Source organism: Castanea sativa, chromosome 8 (assembly GCF_040712315.1).
Source record: "Castanea sativa cultivar Marrone di Chiusa Pesio chromosome 8, ASM4071231v1".
Lineage (NCBI taxonomy): Eukaryota > Viridiplantae > Streptophyta > Magnoliopsida > Fagales > Fagaceae > Castanea > Castanea sativa.
In genome coordinates, this window is record NC_134020.1 from 4378248 (window position 1) to 4401231 (window position 22984).

At 36.2% G+C, this 22984-nt stretch overlaps 2 protein-coding genes across 7 annotated transcripts; one reads left to right on the forward strand and one right to left on the reverse strand.

Moving 5' to 3' along the window:
- Positions 1-1856: 1856 nt before the first annotated feature.
- On the reverse strand, positions 1857-21556 carry LOC142607436 (putative serine/threonine-protein kinase PBL25). Of its 4 annotated transcripts, XM_075778932.1 has the most exons (6): positions 21327-21556; positions 4723-4833; positions 4023-4225; positions 3720-3909; positions 3063-3454; positions 1857-2867 (listed from the first exon to the last, which is right to left on the reverse strand). In XM_075778932.1, exons 2-6 carry the CDS (start codon positions 4823-4825, stop codon positions 2337-2339), a joined length of 1419 nt encoding a protein of 472 aa, XP_075635047.1. In that variant the 5' UTR covers positions 4826-4833; positions 21327-21556; the 3' UTR covers positions 1857-2336. The 4 variants fall into 4 exon arrangements, with proteins under 4 accessions (XP_075635047.1, XP_075635046.1, XP_075635045.1 ...); XM_075778931.1 differs by lacking the exon at positions 21327-21556 and having other exon boundaries at positions 4023-4207; positions 4723-5176; XM_075778930.1 differs by lacking the exon at positions 21327-21556 and having other exon boundaries at positions 4723-5176.
- On the forward strand, positions 5782-19354 carry LOC142607435 (uncharacterized). Of its 3 annotated transcripts, XR_012839323.1 has the most exons (5): positions 5782-5997; positions 13228-13342; positions 13430-15386; positions 15987-16140; positions 19181-19354. XR_012839323.1 is itself a non-coding variant. In XM_075778929.1 (4 exons), the coding sequence occupies exon 3, from the start codon at positions 13591-13593 to the stop codon at positions 15379-15381; it is 1791 nt and encodes a 596-aa protein (XP_075635044.1). In that variant the 5' UTR covers positions 5782-5997; positions 13228-13342; positions 13430-13590; the 3' UTR covers positions 15382-15386; positions 15822-15838. The 3 variants fall into 3 exon arrangements, 2 of the variants coding, with proteins under 2 accessions (XP_075635044.1, XP_075635043.1); XM_075778929.1 differs by lacking the exons at positions 15987-16140; positions 19181-19354 and adding an exon at positions 15822-15838; XM_075778928.1 differs by lacking the exons at positions 15987-16140; positions 19181-19354 and having other exon boundaries at positions 13430-15532.
- Positions 21557-22984: the final 1428 nt, after the last annotated feature.

The following is a 22984-nucleotide window of genomic DNA, read 5'->3' on the forward strand; positions in this document are numbered from 1 at the left end:
TTTTAGATAATAATAAAATAACTTTATTAATTACAACATTAAGTTATACATAATGTCATACATAGCATCATACAATAGGATTTAAGGGCACACATCCTAACAGTATCCTTTATCTTTCCTGCACTTTGCTTTGGCCGCATTCCCTAGGTATGACAATGTCTATTTTACATTTCCTGTACCTTGCTAGGCCATATCATTGGAATGTTGGCAATGTCTGCTTTACATTCCTGCTATGTGCGATAGCATTGTGCATGATGTATGTATGTATGTATGTATGTATGTATGTATGTGGGTGATCGTGCACTTTGTATGATGGACTCTCGTGGCTATGTAAGTGACCCTCTCTAGTCATGAGTGCTCTTGACCTTGTAGTGTGGGTATGTGCCCAAGGCAATTGTTGTATGTGCATGCTTATGCTATATTGTGTGCATGATCATTGCGGTGTGATTGTCTTGATTCATGTCACATGAGTGACATTGGTTTCCCCATGTATGTGATGCGCATCAATATGCTTGATGCTTTGAAGGGCTTCGACTTGTCCTAGTATGATCATGTTGGCACGCGTCGTATACACAGGCGTGAAACCTTGTCGGTGTACCAAAGCGCACCAAACGCGAAACTTTACTGGATTTTTGCTGTGAAAATAGGGCACCTATTGCCATATTTAGGTATTCCTATGGCGAAAGCTTGGTGAGATTAGTGTTTTGTGTGTTATAACACATTTGAGGTGAAGCACTGCTGAATTTCTGCTATGAAAATAAGGCGAAATGCTACTGGATTTTCATCGTGGAAATTTGGCATCGATCCTAAACACACTAGGGAAGCATCAATCAAGACCACACCTTTTCCGAAACCAAACCTCAAAGCCCGATTCGTTTAAAGCCTTGAAAGTTAGTACCAATAGCTTGTTTTTAATTGCCAATGTCCTTAACTTATGATTTTACCAAACTAAAGGATTGTTTACTACCAAGCATTGTGGGGTGTGCCTAATACCTTTCACACACATAACCAGACTTTTGATCTCAAGAATCAAGATTTTTTACCCATCCATATTAGATTAGTAAAAACACCATTTTTCTTAGCTTACGATCGGTAATAAAATCAAATAGAATTAGGTGACTAATCACACTTTAGAAAAAATCCAATGATTGGTGGCGACTTCACTTACCTTCGGTAACTCCATTAAAATTGACTCATTTTCCAGTCACACACTAGAGATCTACCTTTCTTCACAGCACTTGAGCTCCTGAGCCTGCACGCACAGGTGTGTGTGAACGTCACCACGATGGGTGGTCGGACCACCGCGAGGCATCGACACAAGGTTTAGTTATATAATAAGGGTGCTAATTGCAAGTTTTTATAATTTTAGGGTGTAACGTGTAACTAAACTCATAATTTATGATGGATTTCTTTGGTTTTATTTATTTATTTATTTTAAATTTATTAGAGAAACACACAAAAATTTCATAGTTTAATGGCATAAATTTCATTCATTTGTTAAAAGAACCAAAGTTTGAATATCCTCTTTTGTTGTAACTATCAAATTATATAAAATTAAATAAAATTATTTCTTAAAATAATAAAAATTAAATTAAGTTTGTGCATAAAATGAATGAGGAAAGAACAGACAAAAATCTTGAAATATGAAATAGAACATTACCATCTTTAGAAATTTTTGTCCCCAGGGGCCAATGGCTTTCCCTTGTCCAAAAAAGATTAACGTGGCTTTCTACCAACTTGCTCTTTTTGGATAAAACCCGTCTTAAAATAAGTAGTTTATGAATGGGCACTACAAATAAGTACCCTGTTGAATATTTTGAGTAATGTCATCAAAATCACCTTTTATATTCTATACATGATAAAAGATCCTCCCCATTTAAAATGGATCTATTTCATGATTTAGACTAAACATTACAAATATAAAGGTGTATTTAATGTCATATCATTTAAAATTTAAATGAATTGACACTAGGTACATTGTGAAAAAAAAAAAAAAATCCTAACAGTGAAATGGAGATGATCACTTGTGATTCACTGTTGCTTCTGTTGTTGTGGTCTAGAAACAAAGATTAGCTCCCGGCAATAGACAAAGAAAGATGAAGAATTATTCGTTTTGTGATATTCAGGAAGAAACACAAACACTTGCAAGCAATCTCCTATGATAAATCCCCGCTACTGCTGTTGTTGACTGAAGATACACGTCCATCTCCATCGTGTGCTCCCTTGCTGCTGCTATAGCTTGATAACACTCTTCCTTCATATGAACTAAAGCTGCTGCTGACTTTGTGCATCAAAGAAGCTCTTCCATTATGTGATCTGTTGCTGCTGCTGCTGTTTTAGCAACTTGAGTTATTAGAAAGCTGTATTTTAGTATCCATAAGAACGGTTTTTTGGTATTCATTTTCACAATATGCTGTCTCTCTATCCTCATAATCTGAAGCATCTCCATTATCATGATGCTCTTTATGTTCTTCATCTATTATATCAATATCCTCGTGGTCTGAATCTGAACTGTCACTCCCCAGCATGTCTGCAGCTTTACTATCTGCATCTTGGTGTATTGAACTACTTTCACTATCTTCATCTTCATCATCTGAAGTATCGTGGTCAATGTGATGATTTTCAGTTTGAGAAGGTGTGGCAGGCGATGGAAGAGGAGCAAGCTGGATGATCTCTGGTGGAGGTGTAGAAAGGAAATTTAGAGTAGTTACAACATCACTCATAAAGGGACGGACTGCTGCTTCCTCCTGCAGGCACATGGCTGCTATTGCAACTACTTGATTCAATTCTTTTTCTGGGAATTGCTTTCTAAGAAGAGGATCGGCCATATCTGGAAACCTTCTTGGGTCCCTGAATATGGGTTGTGCCTATTTAACCATGAACATAATAGAAAATGACGTTGTTTAACAGATAATTGATGATTAAGGGCTCAACATGTATGCTTAATTTCTGGTTATCTATAAATTACTAGTTTTTGAAGTTAAAAAAAGAATTAAATCAGGAGTTGGAAGGCATATATATATATATATATATCTTCTAGCTAAATTAGTAAATAGAATTACCCAAGCAACTAAATTTTGCTCTTCAATTGGTCTTGTGGTGTCAATGGCTCTTCGACCAGTAATGAGCTCTAGCAATACAACTCCAAAACTGTACACATCTGACTTCAATGTGAGATGACATGATTTTGTGTATTCTGGAGCAGAATAACCATACGTACCCATCACCCTCGACGATAAATTGGTATTGTCCCCAAGAGGGCCAAGCTTAGCTAGTCCAACATCAGACAGTTTTGGGTTAAAATCTTCATCCAGCAAGATGTTTGAGGATTTTAAATCACGATATATAACAGGGGGATTGGCCTTATCATGCAAGTATTCTAATCCTTTAGCAGCACCAAATGCAATTCTTATCCTTGTAAACCAATCTAATGGCTTCTGATCTGGTCCAATATCTGCATAACAAATATGGATGAAAACTGCTTCAATAAACTTTAATGTTTTAAGGAATAATTAAAGGGAACATCCTCGATTGGAACATTATCACAAGTTTGCTAGAATTGCAAGAAATTAAAGATGGCCTTGAGAATTTCTGCAATTTAGAATAGTATGCTATTAGACAAACACAAAAGCACACAGGTAAATGGTAATCAAAACTGGTCTGATTATGTTATAGAATTAAAGAAACAATCAAACAAGAACTGAAGAACGTAATAATACCAAGAAGATGGTCTTCTAGAGAACCCCCTGACACATAGTCATACACCAAAAGCCTTTGATCTCCATCAGCACAGTATCCTATGAGATTGACCAGATTTTCATGGTGGAGGACACCGAGCATTGAAACATCCACAAGAAATTCCTTGTAACCATGCAATCCATTTCTGTCAAGTTGCTTCACTGCCACCACCTACACAACACAACACATTAATGGCAGAGAAAGCTAGAGATTATTCATTGAAAAGAAAAAATAACAATAATAAATGGGGAAAAAAAAGTAGGGGTCCTTATAATTAAGCTAACCTGCTCGCTTGCTTGAAGCGTACCCTTGTAGACTCTTCCAAATCCACCCTCACCCAATAGACATTCTTGGCGGAAATTCTTCGTTGCTGTTGCTAACTCACGGAAAGTGAAAGTTTTTGCTGCACTATTTCTGTCTTGAACTTCACAACCTGCAGCCTTTTGTTTCTTAATCTCTACACGCACAACTAGTGGAGTTTTAGCTACTGAACCTTGTACAAACTCTCAATTAGATAAATGGAAAAAATAAAAAATAAAAAGAAAATCTAAAATTGGAATGAAAAGTATCATGCTTCCGCGGTGTTTTTTTTTTTTAAGATTCAAATCCACCCTCTCCATTGTAACTACTAAAATTATGAAAAAAAAACTCCCATGAAGTTAGTTGTCCAAATGGTTTTTTTTTTTAATAGGTGGAAGACATGTCAACAATCAAAGATTATTTCTCAAAAGTAACTAGAAATTGGATGTCAAATGTGGTTCACTGACTTGTCAACTAGACTTTTACAAACTGTCTATATTTCAAGAACAATCCCAAATGGTAACAAAATTTTCATAAGGAGCAATAAATGGAAATTGCAATAGAGAAAGAGGAATTAAAAGTCATAATAAGTTGAGCGAATTATATAACTGGTTAATCTGTTATAGGCATATAATATGTAGGAGTAGGACAAAAAGAAGAAGAAAAAATTGATGAAAATATTACCAGGCGATCTTGATGTAGTGTGTTCATCAAATGGAGAAACGTGCTCCCTCTTGCTATTGGTATTCGTACTCCTCTGTGACACGAAGCACGGGAAGCAACTCATATCTGTAACTGTGTGTGCCAATGATCTAATCATATGCTTGATTGAATCCAGAAACAAAAATTAAAATAAAAGCAAGCATTGAAGGATCCACTAATAATGTTCTTCAAAGAGTACATAAAAATAAAAATAAAAGAATGTTGTCCTCAAGCTAGCCAGCCCGTAGGCAAAGCTGGCGAGGAGATGCTGAAAAAATATTTGGTGGGAAGAAAAGACGTATGAGTTTTGGTTTCTGGGAGATAAAAGAGGAGATATGAGTGGACATTTTGGTAGGGAAGGGAAGAAGGTGTCATTTGAAAGGAGAGCAAAATGTGGGATTCTAATTCGGTTAGTGGATGCAAAACCATGCCCTTCCTTCCTTCCAACCTATTTATGGTTTCTATCCAGCCTTGCCAACTTTTCTTTTCTAAGCTGTTAAAAATTCAAATGAAGGTCATAATTTTGGGCATTTCCCAACTCTACCATACTTTACTATTTAATATTCATTTTTTTTTAAAGCCCATGTTAGGGTGTGTGAGTTAGAATACTCGTTAGGACTCAAAATACAATGAGTAGAAGTCGACCCACGGAATGGGTGGGGTTGAGTTTGGATGCCTAACACCTTTCTATCCCCATATTTAAATTTTGAACACATGTTTTGGTAAAAATTAATCATTCCAGGAACTATGCTATATTTAGTCACAAATATACTTTTTCTATTAATTAATTGCATATTTAATGACATTTTTTTTAAAAGTTAGATAAAAAACCAGAATTAAATAAATTTGAAAAATGAGAAGATTTAATTGAATAAAAGTATAATAGAGAGGATTGAAATGAATTTGATCCCATCTTAAAAGGTATAATTTATATTTTAGCAAAAAAAAAAAAACACTTACGAAGCAAGTCCGGAAACACAACAATTTTTTAACGCACTGTATCATTTTCATAAACCATATCTTTTTAAAGTCTCCTGTTGCAAAATCTCAAAAAAGAAAGAAAAAAAAGAAAAAAGAAAAGAAGAAGAGTAAATTAGTAGAAGTTGGCTTCCGTCTGCGTCCACCCAAAATCTCACCTCCAATTTGCCGGACACCCTAAATCGCTCGCGCGCGCGCACACACACACACTCTCGCAGCAGCAGCAGCAAAAGCAAAAGATTACAGCAGAAGAAGAAGGGGCAGTCCCACTCCCACCAGGTTGGTTCACAAATATATTTCGTTTTTTCACCCATGTCGTCTACTTCTTCTTATATTTCTTTCTTACAAAATATATAAATAAAAAGCATATTTACTCCTTTTTCAGTTCGGAATTCACGCACGCTACTAGATCCAATTGTTGTTGGGTTATTAATTTAAAACACACCAAATTCTGAATGTGAAAATTACTAGAGACTTAATTGTTTTTTTCACTCTCTCTCTTAACTCGTTTAATTGGACTGATCTATCTTTAGTTAATTAGGGTTTTTTAGTCTCTCTACCTTATTTGAATTTTGACCAACTACTTTCTAGGTTTGGGAATACCCTCAATTTATAGTCTCAAAGCTGCATTGTACTATTCTATCTCCACACAAGCTGCTGCCTTAGTACAAACAATTTTGGTGAAAGTGATATGAGGCATCATCCAATATGTGTGCTCATCAATAAATATTTATTCATAATTGGCTGTTCTATAATCATTTCCAGATTCATGTACTAATAATTTTTATTGAGTAAATGCAACTGTGTTGTTGTGAGATGAATGCATTTTCTTCACACACACAAAATGTGGTCAGCTCAGTTCTTGTTGAGAATACTGAAAGGTTGCTTATGATCTCGTTCCGGATCTCATCTCAACTATACGATGCTCATAAGTGTCATATACTTTGATATCTTACGTCGTTCGTGTACATGCTTCTGACACAAGATCCTCTTTTAATGGCCAAGAGCCTTATACCTCAATTGGTTCAAATCTCCCCCTCCTTCCTTGTAAATATCAAATTTTCAAAAATTAAAAAATCAATCCCCTTTTTGTGCTTCACAGTAAGATCTAACATTAAACTCATTATTCCTTACAAAACCCAAACAATCCTGTCCATTCATTTCCCCATCAGTATGAACCACATAATTTTTTTTTTAAAAAGAATTCGCAACAGATTCGAACTCCCAAATCCCAATCATGAAGTGGAAAGCAACTTAGATCTATCCATGTACTATGCAATAGTAACATCCTTTTTCACTGTGATGGTGAACAAATCAGGAAACAAAGCCTTAAGGGATAACTTCCAACACCATAATTCCTACCAAAACGCAAGTGTGACTACCATCCCCAACAAGTTATTTATTAAACTTTGAGAACTTTTCCCAATAACTCCTAACAAACCACTCCATAATCACTCTTAACCTCCACTGTACACCAATGGCCCCATTTCTCATCAAATTTAGCCTCCACGGCAACCCTCAGTGAAATCCCTTGTCATAGTATAACACTGGAGCCACTTTGATGTAGGAGGCAATGGGAAGACAGATTTATTATATTTTATTTGATTTTATGTATCAAGGGCAGTTTTGTAATTTCATAATATTCTGGAATGGGCTGTGCTAACAGTCCATGAGATCTTTTGGGCTTTATTTTAAGTTTGGTTATATAGTTGGGCTTAGTTGTAAAAGCCGGAGTCCAAGTCCAAGTCCAAGTCTTATTAGGGTTTTAAGAAATCCTAGTTCAACTAGGATTAGGTATAAGTCTTCTATTTAAAGAGTTGTAGTACTTTCTATTGAGTTGATTATTAATGAATGTTTTCAGAATTTAAGAGCTATGAAGCTTTCTTTTATGGTTTGTGTGATGCAACCTTCTCTGAGGTGTGATGCCAAGGAACCCTAGGTGTGATGCTTAGGAAGTCTAGGTGTGATTCCTAAAATTTATCTATTTTCTTTAATTTTACTGTTCACTGATCACTGTTCACAGAACAGGAATAGCCACCCAAACCTTGATTGTTTTCCTTTGTTTCATCCCTAAACCCTATTAATCCTTGTCCCCTTTGAAAACCCTATAATCCCTATTATTTTCTAGCCTATTCCCCACCAAAACCTAACCCTAAGCCCTCAAAATAGAGGTAATACTAGATCTGCCCCAACAGTTCTAAATCAGATTACCTTGTTCCCCCTTGTCCTACGTCACACTTCCTCAATGCAGCATGGTTGAAAGTACCATGTATTCTAATTCCAAAACCTACAGATTGAATTGGGGCACTGTCTGTTTCTAAATTCACAAAATTGAATTTCGTTTTTTCCCCATAAAAGATCTCTTTGTAATTTTTCAAAGCTCTTTGCAATACTGCTATACTACCTGGCATAGGAATTTTTTTTTTTGGGATAAATAACAGAATTGTATTAATAAAAAATCCAGGTACACCAGGGGTGTACGTGGATAACTGTACATCAAACTCTTAAATTACAATGATCAAGAATTTCTAAAAAATAGAACATGGAATAAGATTAAAGGCTGAACTCCACTCTAGCAAAGTGTGGAAAGAGAAATTTAAGTTCTGGAATAGACCGTCCCTTCCCCTCAAAAAATCTTGAGTTCCGTTCTTGCCAAATACGCCATAAGACAATGTGGTACAGCCCTCCATAAATCAATGCTCCGATGTCCACCGAAAGAACCTTGTCAACTTGAAAGTAAATCAGTAACACTTTGCGGCATAACCCATAGAAAACCAAATAGAGTCCACACTATAGACCATAACTCATAAGCAATAGGACAATGAAGAAGAAGAAGATGATTCACTAATTGGGGCTCTATTTACACATAGCACCAATCTACAACTACAACACCCTTATAGCATAAGTTCTCAAGAGTCAAAATCTTCTCTAAGGCAACAGTCCATGAGAAGAAAGCAACCCTAGGAGGGATCTTTGAACGCCACATAGGTTTCTAAGGGAAAAGAGTGACAAGGGTCAAGGAAAGGGAGATATAGTACTCACTCACTCTAAAACTCTTATTCCTTGCTGGTTTCTAACAAAGTTTGTTCTGACCCTCACCATTAAGAGGTATAGAATTGGTAAGATCCAAAAAAGTGTATAGATGTTCCAATTCCCAATCTCAGGTATCCCTAGAAAATTGAAGATTCTAGTGAAGCCTTTGATTAGGTCCTCAACTAATGCTATAGAGTTCTAGAAATGCCTCCTGGAAAGTACAAAGTAGTTGAGCTAGATAGGGTATTGTTCATCAAGGTGACCCTTCCACTAGACAAATATATTTTCTTCTACCCTGCTAATCTCCTTCTGTTTGTTCCACAATTTCATCCCATGTTGAGCTAACCTTATGAGGCAAACCAAGGGGCAGGCCTAAATAAAGTAAGAGTACCTAATTTGCTTCATTGAATCTGAGCTAATCTTTCCACATTGTGTACTACTCTAACCAAAACCAGCTCGCTCTTAGCCGAATTAATCTTCAAATCTCAGACTGCCATGAAGCAAAGTTAAATACAACAAATCGAAAGAAGCTATTCCTGATTCATTCTACAAAAGACAAGTGTGATATCTGCCAACAGAAGATGACAGATCAATATCTAACTATTAGTTTCATTCTATACATGAAATCTTGTTACCGAATTGCCTTTTACTGCTCTATTAATCATAAACAAGGTATCTTAATCTGCTCTATGTCATGAGACACATACATTAATGAGAAAACTTGGTACATCTGAATTGACAGTTTGAAGCCGCAATAGACAAATGGTGCTTCTTTTAATGTTTAAAGTGACTTGAAGGTGAGAGAAGTCATCATTTCAAATGCTGTTATAGGATGTCAGTAAACATTATAGGTTGCTGCAAATATATTACATCTGATTTGGAGACCCTATCTCAAAACCACCTGCACCCAGACATCAATCAGCCCCTCAACTGTTTCCTCACTATATGCACTAAAACTTTCGAACTCTTTGTGGACAGTGACCAGCCTGGCCCCGTGTATTAATGGAAGGCAAGCAAAAAACTCTTGGGTAAAATTTGACTGGGTCAACTTGGGTTGAAGTGGATGTTGCTGCAAATTGAAGTGGCCCCAAGCTCACCCTCAGATGGGAATTTTTTTCCAGAACTTCTGAGGCGAATGCAAGGTTGTACATGTAGTTTGCAGATCAAACCACTGTGGTAGGTATCTAGAGATCTCTGAATTCCATTATGGGTCACGACAATGGTTCATCTGTATCCCTGAAGGTAAAATGGGAAGGCATGGGTGGATTTCTATGCATTGCTACGTAATTCGCCTATAGAGGATGAAGAGAACCAGATGGAAGTGAAGCTGGTACAAGGGGATGCCACTGGGTAGGTGGCCATTGACATATTGCAGTGCATGCAACAGCAATGGAGCCTCTCACTCCCATGAGTGGAATGAGGTGTGATTTGCATGAAAGGGTAATCGTTTTGGATTAGAAATAGGCAATTGTCTACCAATGTAAGTGAAATTCATTCCGTGTATAGTTAGATGTTTGGAAATTATGTTTCTAATACAAGTAAAATTGCACTTTGGAGTACTTTAGTCTTCAAGGCATTCTTGGATGCTTCTTCAGTTCGTATTCAACTTTGAAGGTATAATGCCTTTGGATATATTTTATAGAGAATGCATCCATTCATTAAATCAACCATGCTGTCAAATTGGGGAATGGGAAAGCAACATATTCTTCATTGAGCTATTGTCGAGTTATATTTCTTGGAAGTGATGACGGCAACGACATAAGAACTCTCCCGTGGGGCTTGGTGTGTTTTTGGTCGTGTCTGAATAGGGCCCTCATTGGTGTCATGATTGAAGTCATGCCCCTGAATTTGTGGTGTAGGGCATTTCCACACGGCTGATTCTACATGCAAGAGGACCTGGCCAAGTGGGACACAGATTCTACTTTATGATGATGACATGGCTGAGTACCAGTCCTTTAGTCATGGAGTCAATGTTATACCTTTTTTTAATCATGTAATTAATTGTAATACTTAGCTCTTATTAGTTGAAAAGAGGTTGAATCTTGGTGCGATAACAAGTGCCTTCCATCAAAAGTGAGAAGTTGCATGTTCGAATTTGGGAATCAACCTCACCAAAATAGGAGGGCTGAAAAAATTGGGGGTGAGGTTGCCTACACACCTCTCCCAAACCTCGCAAAAATGAGAGTTTTGTGCACTAGATCCTTTATTAGCTCTTGTTATTTGAAAATTAGCGCTTGATTAGTTTAAAGTAGTTAGTGCCACTTGTAGTTTGTTAAGGAGTTGTTAGTTGTTTGTTAGATGGTTGCTAACCAATTTGGTTAAGAACCTGGGGGGATGATGTCAGCATAACTGATGGTAAAGTCAGCATAATTAACTCCTTTAGTGTATAAGCAGCCAAGGTTGGCCATGGTGAACTCACTTTTGAGATGCTATGATAATATTCTTCTTGAATCTGATTTGAGAGTGGACTTCTCTCTTCTGGACCCTCCTCCCCCTCTCTCAAACTCAATTTTCTCTCTTTTCTTTGAAGTTTCAAGATTTCGTTTGCATCAATTTCGTGAGGCCACGGTTGGAACTGTTACCCAATTGAATTAAAAATTTAGTAAATAGTCAGCCATATTAATGCATTTGCAATCATTTTGGTAGATTCCATTGAAGAAAGAAATGAATTCATCCTCTTTTTGGAAAATGTAGGATATTACCACTTAAAGATTTATAAAAAAGGAAAAAGAAAAAGGGAGCAGTGGTGCAATAATAGTAGCCTGCATGATGGGCACATCTTTTTGTGTTTATTCGACGTTCTTCAACTGTTGGAAGTGAAAAACTAGAGAAAAGAGGGGGGAAATGGAAGCATTAGCAAACAAAAACTGAGTACACTGGCAAGATACAATGTATATAAGATTGTGGATTAAATGTTTTCCATTGATCAATAAAGAGAAGTCTGTACTAGAATTTGAGAGTGGGAAAGAGTTCAACTTGGAATTAATTTTGACCAAAAGAATTGCACAGTTGATGGTATGAATGAGATAGATCTAGACTTGTTTTGCTGAAAAGAATTGATAAAAATAAACTTGTAGTTGGATAACTCTTGGTGGAACCTGTTAATGAGGTAGGCTGAATAATGCTGGGAATCTTATTTATTGAAGTCTGGTTAAGCATAATATGTTCAAACACTTTTTTGGTTCTACAAAAGAGACAGACCAGAATACTGAGGATGAGTAGAATTGATCTCTCCCAGAAGCATTGCCAAGTAAATTTGTTCCTTCAATCCTTAAATAAGCTTGTACTTATGATGGACTCTATCTGCTTTAGGTAAGATTTTGACTCTTGAGAACTTATGGTATAAGGGTGTTGCAGATATAGATTGGTGCTATATGTGTAAAAAAAGTGTGGGGAATCAGTGAATCATCTTCTTCTTCATTGTTTAATTGCTTATGAGTTATGGTCTATGATCTGGACTCTTTTTGGTCTCCTTTGGGTTATGCCACATAGTGTTACTGATTTATTTTCGAGTTGGCAAGGTTCTTTTGGTGGGCATCGGAGCATTGATTTATGGAGGACTGTACCTCATTGTGTCCTATGGTGTATTAGGCGAGAACGGAACTCAAGATGTTTTGAAGGGAAGGAACGGTCTATTTGGGATCTTAAATCTCTCCTTTTTTACACCTTGTTGGAGTGGAGTTTGTTCTTTAATCTTTTTCCTTGTTCTAATTTTTTGAAATGCTTGATCTTTGTAATTTAAGTGTTTGATGTACTATTTTTTATGTACACCCCTGGTGTACTTGGTTTCTTTTTAATACAATTCCGTTATTTATCAAAAAAAGAAAAAAAAAAGGACTCTATTGGTATTCTCTTTGAAAATCTTTAATTCAGATACTTATTTATTTTTGTTTTCTTGTTTTTTCTAAACCAATAAATGTTTAGTTTCTGTTCACTTCTTAGCGCACGATGGTTAATGACAATTCATTTCAGGATCCACACTGACTAATTGTCAATAATTTCATGAGACCTAAGAAGTGGCATATGATTGTAGTATTTTGAAGAATGACACCGTTATTGTTGGACTTGTGTTGGTTTCCAAGTCCCTGAATCCAATTGGATACTAAAATTGGTTTGCTTTATTTTGATAAATGGTGGATGACTATTCATCTCCTCTCCTTCCCTTTCTTTTGTTTTTTCAGTTTTGATGCATATTATTGTGTGGCATCAATTCTATGGAGCATTTTGCCAATGAGCTCTAGCTCAATTGGCACCTCCTCCGCTCATAAGTTCTAGGGGCAGGGTGAGGTGGATTCAAGGCCCATTGGGTGTGAGTGGTAACTTACCAATGAAACAAAAATCTATGGAGCTTTTTTCTTCATTGAACCCCCCCCTTTCTCTCTCTCTTTAAAGAGGTTCAAATGTTTAAATTTCTAGTTTAATAATTGAATCAATAAGTCTTATAACTTCTGCATGGTTTTTTATTTTGTCTTTCAGGCGCTACATTCATTTGTCCTTGTGAACAAACCAACACTTTGCAAAGGATTTTACTTGCAATGCTATGCTTCTGTCAAGAAAAACTTCTGACCCTTGTCACTGTTAGTTTGGACTGGTACAACTCTTTCCATAAATTGCTTTGTTTCTGTAACTGTTATTATATTGTTTAACCTTCTCCTCATTCTTTTGGTTTCTATTGCAGACTCTGTACCTGACAGGAGTTTCTTTCTTTCCTTTTTTTCTTTTGGGTTGGTTGTGGTGGCAGTGTTTGAAATGTACCCTTGAAAATCACTTCTAATCTGTGTTCCTGAGAGAAATTCTTAGAATCATGTGACCCTGATATTTTCTTGTTTAAGTGGATACATGGCTAATCATTCTTTAACTGTAGCTGCACCCAACACTTCTCTTGAAATAATTGATCATCCATTAGCCATTGGCCAAGAATTTGCTGATGTAGAAACTTGCCGAAGAACATTAAAAGATATTGCCATAGCACTGCATTTTGATCTTAGAATAGTTAAATCAGATCGCAGTCGGTTTATAGCCAAGTGCAATAAAGAGGGTTGTCCATGGCGTGTTCATGTAGCCAAATGTCCTGGAGTTCCAACCTTTACAATTAGAACCCTACATGGAGAGCATACCTGTGAAGGAGTTCGCAACCATCATCATCAGCAAGCATCAGTAGGTTGGGTTGCTAGATCTGTGGAAGCACGCATTCGGGATAATCCACAATACAAACCAAAAGAGATCCTGCAAGATATTCGTGATCAGCATGGAGTTGCTGTTTCCTACATGCAAGCTTGGCGTGGGAAGGAGCGTAGCATGGCTGCACTTCATGGAACTTTTGAAGAAGGGTATCGTCTTCTTCCTTCATATTGCGAGCAAATAAGGAAAACAAACCCGGGAAGCATTGCAACAGTTGTTGCCACCGGACAAGAAAATTGCTTCCAGCGCCTCTTCATATCTTATCGTGCGTCAATATATGGGTTTATAAACGCTTGTAGACCACTATTAGAACTTGAAAGAGCACATCTTAAAGGGAAATACTTGGGTACAGTACTTTGTGCAGCTTCTGTTGATGCTGATGATGCATTGTTTCCATTGGCTATTGCTATTGTTGATGTGGAAAGTGATGAGAATTGGATGTGGTTCATGTCAGAATTGCGAAAACTTCTCGGTGTTAATACTGACAACATGCCTAGGCTTACAATACTATCGGAAAGACAAAGAGGCATAGTTGAGGCTGTGGAAACTCATTTTCCAAGTGCTTTTCATGGTTTTTGTCTGCGTTATGTTAGTGAAAATTTCCGTGATACATTTAAAAACACAAAATTGGTGAATATCTTCTGGAATGCTGTCTATGCACTTACAGCAGTTGAATTTGAAAGCAAGATTGCTGAGATGGTAGAAGTTTCGCAGGATGTGATACCATGGTTTCAACAATTCCCTCCCCAACTTTGGGCTGTTGCATATTTTGAGGGAGTGCGATATGGCCATTTTGTGCTGGGGGTCACAGAGTTGTTATATAATTGGGCCCTTGAATGTCATGAACTCCCTATTGTGCAAATGATGGAGCATATTCGCCATCAATTGACATCTTGGTTTAATGATCGCCGGGATATGGGCATGAGGTGGACCTCTATTCTTGTACCATCTGCTGAGAAGCGGATTTTAGAGGCAATTGCAGATGCTCGTTGCTATCAAGTACTTCGTGCAAATGAAGTTGAGTTTGAGATTGTGTCAACTGAGCGGACAAATATAGTGGATATACGAAGTCGTGTTTGCTCATGTCGCCGTTGGCAGCTGTATGGTTTACCCTGCGCACATGCTGCTGCTGCACTTATTTCTTGTGGGCAAAATGCCCATTTATTTGCTGAGCCTTGTTTCACAGTAGCAAGTTTCCGAGAGGCCTATTCGCAGATGATAAATCCTATTCCAGATAAAAGCCAATGGAGAGAACTATGTGAGGGTGCAGAGGGTGGAGGTGCCAAGGTTGATATCACAATACGCCCACCGAAGACTCGCCGACCACCTGGAAGGCCCAAAAAGAAGGTTCTTCGTATAGAGAGCTTTAAGCGGCCAAAGAGAGTTGTTCAATGTGGTCGCTGCCATATGTTAGGACATTCACAAAAGAAATGCACAATGCCAATTTGACCTGAGTTAGTTTGTCAAAGTTTTTTTTTTTTTTGAAATTCTAAATTTAGTCTGAAATGCAATAGAATCAATGGTGTGCTTGTAATCTCGATGTATGTCTGACTATTTTGTTGCAAAAAATAAGGATCAGGTCTTTTTTGGCATTGTTCTATTTGTATGTCTTTTATCTTTGGTGGTGGCATGTTCATGTTTCTATTCTTAAATAGCATAATCAGGTCATTACAATCTTGTTCATATCAGCAGTTAAATTTTTACTCCTTTGATTTTATTCTCAGTGTGATCGCAAATTTGTCTTTTTAAAATTATGAAGAAACTAAGTATTTCTCAGTTCTCTTAGCCCACTTACAAAATTCATTTGATCATTTGTGCGTTCTTTATTGCATAGAGATCTCCTGGTTACTCATTAATGCTGTTCTAAATCTTTTTGGAAATCTCAACAGGGAATATCAGTTTCTGTAAAAAGTTTTATTAGGGATGTCCCTAGTGAGAAAGGAATAGTAACATGAAAAATATCAGGTTTAAATCTATACCATATGTTATATGGTATTTTACTTTTTTTGCTAGCTAATCTTTTTACCAACATGTTTTTCATGATATTTGTGCAGGTTGCGTATGAATGCATGTCTTTAAATGAGAGGCCAGCTTGGCCAAAATGATTTAGGACTCGTTCAATTTGGTTGCAACAGCACTGATGTGCTGATACTTAAATGGCACTTTAATCGTTCCTCTCCTAATTACTTTCTGGTCATCGAATAAAAGGTTTGTCTATTGCACGTAATAATTATTCTGTCCAAAGTTCCTTTAAATTATTACGCATCTCTTATAATAAACACATATAAAGATTTTTTGCTGGTTTTACCTTCAAACTTAGGTAGTCTCTCTATGCAAGCAGGGTAATAATTAATGATTTATCAATTCATCTATATAAATTGTATGATTGGATTTTTAAGGAGCTAGCCAAATTACTAGTAGAGAAACTTTTGAATTTCGATTCACATATATTTATGCTCATGTTGTATTTTTTGTTAGAAATATTAGAACTTAGAAGAATGAGAATTAGTACAGTGAAGATCAGTTTAAATGTCCAATACTGGATCTTAGCAATGTTCTGAGCATTGGTGGTATTATGTGGTTGATTATTCTAAATCTGGCTATTAGTTTTAGGGCTGATAAAGCAACCTGGCCACCCTACTGGACCCAATCCATCTGCTGCCCAGTCCAACTGCTCTGGCAGGTCAGTTGGGGGGTTTTCTCCTCCAAAACCTGAGCCACTTGACCCAACCGTAATAACCACCAAATCCGGGGACAAGCTAGCAGAGATCCACTAAATCCGACGAGATCTTTGCTGAATCTGGTGAGATTTCCGCCAGTAGGGGTGTGTTTAGCCAACCCACCAATTGGCCAAGACCGACCCATCACAACCTAACTTGATGGGCTGGGTCAGTTTTTAGGGGTTGATGGGTTGGGTCAAATTGCCTTTTTTTTTTTTGGCTGCAGATTGGGTTTCGTTCAGGTAATTAGATTCACAAATCTGCTTAACAGGATCCAACCTACCTAAGTTTAATATATATTTTAAATATATATTATATGTTTTTTTAGTTACGCTTTTGCCCCTCTTCCTAATTTAATAAAATAGTGGAAGTGGATGATTAATTGGAATGTTGGATAGCTTGGATATTTTGGTTCTTAGTAATTCATAGAACAAGTTTATGTTTATTTTGGATAGCTTGGATATTTTGGATCCATGTAACTCGTAGAACTTGTTTATGTTTATTTTGTTTCTCAATTGAGTTGGTTTGGAACTAGTTCAAACATATTTTGTTGGGACCGGCCCCCTTCCGTTAAAAAGCTTCCCGTTATCTCCCGTTTTTACACTGATGAGGAACACGTGGCTAATAAAATATTGGAAGGTCCAAGTCAAACCAACTCAAAATATAATCTCTCTCTTTCCCAAACCCAAACCCTTCAGCAGCCTCCCTGCCAAACTCACCACACATGCACCACCACCCTTGGCTATGGACGGCAAGGAGCCATAAGAAAGGTGCCGGAGACACCACCAAAGTATGAGAAGCGCTGATGGTGCTGTCAGTCACCCATACACCGACGTTTATTCTGTAACAAACCGTTGAATCACAATACTAGATCTTTAGCTAAAACATTTGAAACTTTGATATTAGAACTAGATGTTATAAGAAAATCTAGATCTAGAATTGAGGGATTTTCTCATCATTATCTATTGAAGTTGCTAGGATTTTCTCACTTGGAAAAATTGCTTCATGTACGAAGCTCATGAATTAAAAGTACACAAGTTTCGGCGAAAAGTTCTAATTCTAACATCAAAGTTTTTTTATTTTTATTTTATTTTATAAAAAAAACCCTCTTTTATCTCACAGATCTTCATCTCATTAGAAAGTTCACTTGGTAATTTTAATTCTTAGTTTCTATTCCAAATTCCACATTTTGCACTGTCTGGTCTTTGAGAAAGTGTAAGAAAAGATTGAAAAATTGAAATCTTGAAGCTTTTATTCTAAAATGGAAGTTAATTTTTATCTGGGTAGTTTTTTTTTTTTTTCATATGTTTACTTAAAACCCAGATGGAGCATCGAATAGGAATAGCCATGTTTTGTAAAATTCATCTACCTAAGTTTTTTCTTTTAAATCTCAAATTTTAAAAACTAAAGCAAGGAAAATGCTGGAATTAGATTACATTTTCCTCAGTTTCTCGGTATCAATCAGTGGCCACTTTGACAGCTTCGACACCATTCTGATGGATTCTTGCCGTCTGTTGCCAAGGGTGTTGTTGAATGGGTGGTGATTTCCAGGTTTAGCAAGGACTGTGGAGAAGGATTTGGGTTTGAGAAGAAGAGAGAAAAATTATCTTTTGATGTGGCTTCCTTTTGACCCTTAGATTTTTTATTAGCCACGTGTTTCTCATCAGTGTAAAAACGGGAGATAATGGGAGGCTTTTTAATGGGAGGGGAGCCGGTCCCTATTTTGTTTCTCAACTAAGTTAGGATATAACTATTTAATATCTTACTAAATATCATTTGGTTTGATATTGTGTTGATATGATAATTTGTGTATGGTGGTGCTAATACTTAGAATTTTCAGATTTTAGGGGGTAGCAAATAGTTGTAATATTGTTGCTGTTCTTTTTATTAAAAAAAAAAAAAAACTTTCAAACTCGTGGGTCCAACCTGACCTACGTGGGTTGGGTTGGACCCCTATGATGGGTTGGGATTCTTTTAATCTGTCCCTGGTGGGTTGGATTGAAATATCACTCAACCCGACCAACGCACACTCCCATCCACCTGATCTAGTGCGATCTCCGCCGAATTTGGGGAGATTTTTGCCATTGCTTTGCCTCTCTCCACTGTTACCGGTTTCAACCGAATCCGGCCGACACCCGATAGTAATCCAATTTTTCCAATCCGACTCCCTCAATGGTCAGTGGCGGGTCTGGAATTTCTCCATCCAATCTGATTGGGTGGAGAAGTTCCTTAGGCTGGGCACAAATCCGACCCATGGAGACCCCTATTTAGTTTCATCAACATCACACAATCATGATGATTGTGTAGTTCTAGTAATGGAATTGGAGGAATTGTATGAAAACCCGGTAGCAAATTTTCAAGTTTGTTTCATTTGTTGCAATTTTGATAGGACTATATACTATTGTTCATTATCTGCGATCTTTTGACCCAGGAAGCTTCTCTGTTTTGTTTTTTCTAATATCTAGTTTGGATGGCCCATGTACTATTTTTGAATACTCCTGATACATAATTTTATCATTTCCTGACAGTTGGATGACCTATGGAAAATGATGTTTACAATTGAGACTGTAGTAGCAGGTGGAAATGTAGTCCTTTTCATTGCATTTTGACTAGTCTCTCATGTATATGTTAGTTTGTTGTCGGTAATATTAGCTGGCATCATTTACATTATTCATTACCATTACTTCGAGTTGATACTTTTGTCAGTTTTGTGATATTGGTTGAACATCACTAGAAGCTTTGTGATACATTTGGTAGTGTTTGGGAATTTATTATTTTACCATTGATTAACAACAATATAAGATAAATTCCCCAACCTCTGAACTTGACATGTTTAAACTGTGGGAGTGACTGCTTGTGATGACAGTACCAAAAACTAGTTACGAACTTAAAGTCACCAAGTTTTGGATTCTATCCCTTGTGGACTATAACAGTTAGATGTTCACTAATGCTCCCTTTTTTTTTGTTAAATTAAAATATTTTTTGAAAAATGATTTTCCATTTTCAAGTATTTGTTTGCAGGTAAAATTATAGTCAAATTTGTAAAATATTTTTTGTTGCTTGTAAAATCCTTTATAAAAAATTGTAAAATGTTTTACCTTTGAAAATTTGGTAAAACATTTCCCAAAAATACATAGTGGCTTCCCCTCCCCGTCTGGTAGCAAGGTCTTTGGTCTAGTGACCAAAGACATCGTTCCAATTACCAGTGATAGCGGTTTGATGGCTGGAGACTGGTGTCGGGGTTTAGTGGCCAGTGGCTTTGCTTTGCAACCAATGCCGGCGGTTTGGTGTCCAGAGACTCCGCTCTGGTGACTGGTGCTGGTGGTCCTGTGATCACTAGAAATACTGCTCCAATGGTGATCTTTGGTAGTCCGGTCATCGAAACCACCACTCTAACTGCCGGTTTTAGCGGTCCAGTTGCTGGAGGCACCATTCCAACTATTGGTTCTAGTGGTTTGGTCACCGGACCTTTAGCATTAGTGGTTTCGATACTTAGCCATTGATTTTGGTGATTTGCTTGAAAAAATTTAATTGCATACTAAACACTTGAAAACATTTTACTCAAAATGTTTTACATATAAAATATTTTACATTTGAAAATATTTTAGTTCAAAATGAATGGAGTGTATATTTATAGTCTTAAGAATTTTGTCAAAAGAAATGTAGAACACGCTTGTTGGTGGGGTTCTGTGTATGTTTTCTCCTCAGAGAGTTCAAAGGGTTCTACATTAGTGAAGTTCCATATCATCAACAAAAACAAAAAACAAAAAAGAAGAAAAACAAAAGAAAAATTGTAGCACAGGCTTTGGTGTAGGCTTTTTACTCGACGTCGATGGTAGTAGGTACCCTCTCTCCTTGGCGCCTGTATGCAATTTCAAACCCACATCCTCTTGTTGCTAGTAAGAGAGATACCATCCATCTACAATGCCCGGTGGACTGATTTTAAAGCAGAGTTCATCGATCATTAACGTGAAGCTGTATATGAAACTGCCATTGACTACATCTAGGGGTCGTAGAATGAGCAACTGATCAATAAATAAATAAACGAGTTTCGTAGATTGAGCATTGAGGAATTGACAGCAAACTAAGAAAGTGAATACAAACCTGAAAATGAAAACAAATCCATGGTAGCTGAGATGAGCCAACTAAGGAGAACGTTTAGGAAGCTTCGTGCAAAGGAAAAAAAGCAGTAGGAAGAGAATTGAATTTTTAAGCATGTCCATATTTACACCAAGTGTGTCAATGCGTAGGTAGCATGGATACGGATATGGGAACAGGTTTGAGTATGGGTATGATATAGGGACACGGCAACTTTTGAAAAAGTGAAAAAGTAGGATACGGCTACAGCGATGATACGTATATTTATTAAATATTAAATATATATATATATATATTTATTTATATTTTCTATATATTGTTTAGCATTTGTTTTTCATATAATTTTAAACATATATCAATTTAAGAGTAATAGTGGATAATAAAGTGAATATATAACAAATTAAAACGATGTTTAGAAATTAAAATACAAGATTGAAAGTCTGAAACTAAAAAGAAATAACTATATAGGCAACTCAAGAACTCAAGCAAGGAAAATAGAGAGAGAGGAAGCCAAAGAAATATCAAGCATTAGAGAGAAAGAGAAGGATTGAGCGACAGAGATGAGAGAGAACTTACCGTCGCCTTCGCCCTTGCCTCTATTAGTCTTTGCTTTCACTAATAACCCAGTTGTTGGCCTTTGCTGTTTTTGCCGATAACCCTAAGAGAGTGAGAGAGGGAGAGAGATTGAGAGAGTCAGATTTTGGGACTTAGGGTTAGATTATAGAATTTAATTTATTCTTAAAATGCATCATACTGGGCTTAGGACTTTTAGTCTCTTTAAAAAAAGAAAAAGAAAAAAATTGCACGAGGCGTGTCTCATTTGTGTCCTGATCGTGTCCTTGATGTGTCCAATTATTAAAAAAAAAAACAATAATAAAAAAATACGGAAATGACAAGTGTGCAACCTTGTCCCAAGCGTACGTTGTGTCCGACACAGGCACGGCAAACAAATTGCCATGTCTGTGCTTTTTTAGGTAAATACCCTTAATATTAACCCTATATTATCATTAAGCATGGAAAACTCATACTGGATAACTTATATTAAAAAAAAAAAAATCAAATCCCACATTAGAGTTTTGTGTGTTACTTTTTTTTCCTTCCATATATTGTGTTGAAATGAGTTTCAATTTTCTTTTGAATAATTGAGTTCTTTGAAAACTCACTACAAGCACTTGAATTTTTTTTTTTTTGAATTCATTAATTAAGAATTGAGATTTTGTTGGAATTAATTAAACTTTGTATTTTTTAAAAATTATTATTACTAATCACAGACCCACGTGATGCATGGGAATGGATAGTTATTTTGTAATTGTGGTATAATATATAATCTGTTCTCTAAAATTTGTTGAAGATAATTTATTTTCCCTAAAATTTAAACAATTTTTAAAATTATTTTTCATCTTTTGATCTCCACAAATATATTATTCTATTATTTTTGGTATAGTGTTTGATCGATATAATTTCTTTATGAGCTGTTTTATATTCTTTAAAATTATGTTATAATGTGCTATGGTTTTCCAATTTTTTTCATTTACAACTAAACTTTTTAAGTTTCAAATAAATTATTCAAATTTCTCATTCTTTAGAGTAGGTTATCATGATAATAAATTTTTTTTTTTAATATTACTTAAATAATTGATAGACACATTCAAATGTATAGCCAGTATTGTTTTTGATAAAAATTCAAATCCTCACTTCAAAAATAACCAAGTATTAGCTCAAACAAAAATCAAACCAAATTTATAAGAGGGAGAGAGACTACTTGTGTTGGGGAACTCAAAAATAAAACATCAAAACATATTAACCCAAATAGAGTTATAAAAAAACATAATGATTCTTCAACCTAAAGTGGAGTTGCAAGAAATAGTAAAAAATTAAGAGAGAGAGAGAGAGAGAGAGAGAGAGAGAGAGAGAGAGAGAGAGAGAGAGAGAGAGAGTTGTTAGGATTAATGCTCTTAAATCCTATTGTATGATGCTATGTATGTTATTATGTATGACATTATGTATGACTTAATGTTGTGATTAATAAAGTTGTTTTATTATAATCTAAAATAATGATAACATGAATATTCGAACATTATCATATAGTTCATAAGATGCATAACATGTGATTTATGTGATTTAGTCACAAAAGATATAAGTCACAAGTTCTTTGTAAACTCAGAATTTTAGTTCGTAGTCGGTGATGAAATTAGGCATTTCATCTGTGAAGACTATAATATATCAACTAAGAT

Coding starts and splice junctions, on each gene's coding strand:
- LOC142607436 (XM_075778930.1), bottom strand. CDS start 4,858: ATGATTAGATCATTGGCACACACAGTTACAGATATGAGTTGCTTCCCG. Junction 3,910..4,022: donor CGCTTCAAGCAAGCGAGCAG/GTTAGCTTAATT, acceptor TGTGTTGTGTAG/GTGGTGGCAGTGAAGCAACT. Junction 2,868..3,062: donor AGCAAAATTTAGTTGCTTGG/GTAATTCTATTT, acceptor ATGGTTAAATAG/GCACAACCCATATTCAGGGA.
- LOC142607435 (XM_075778929.1), top strand. CDS start 13,591: ATGGCTAATCATTCTTTAACTGTAGCTGCACCCAACACTTCTCTTGAA.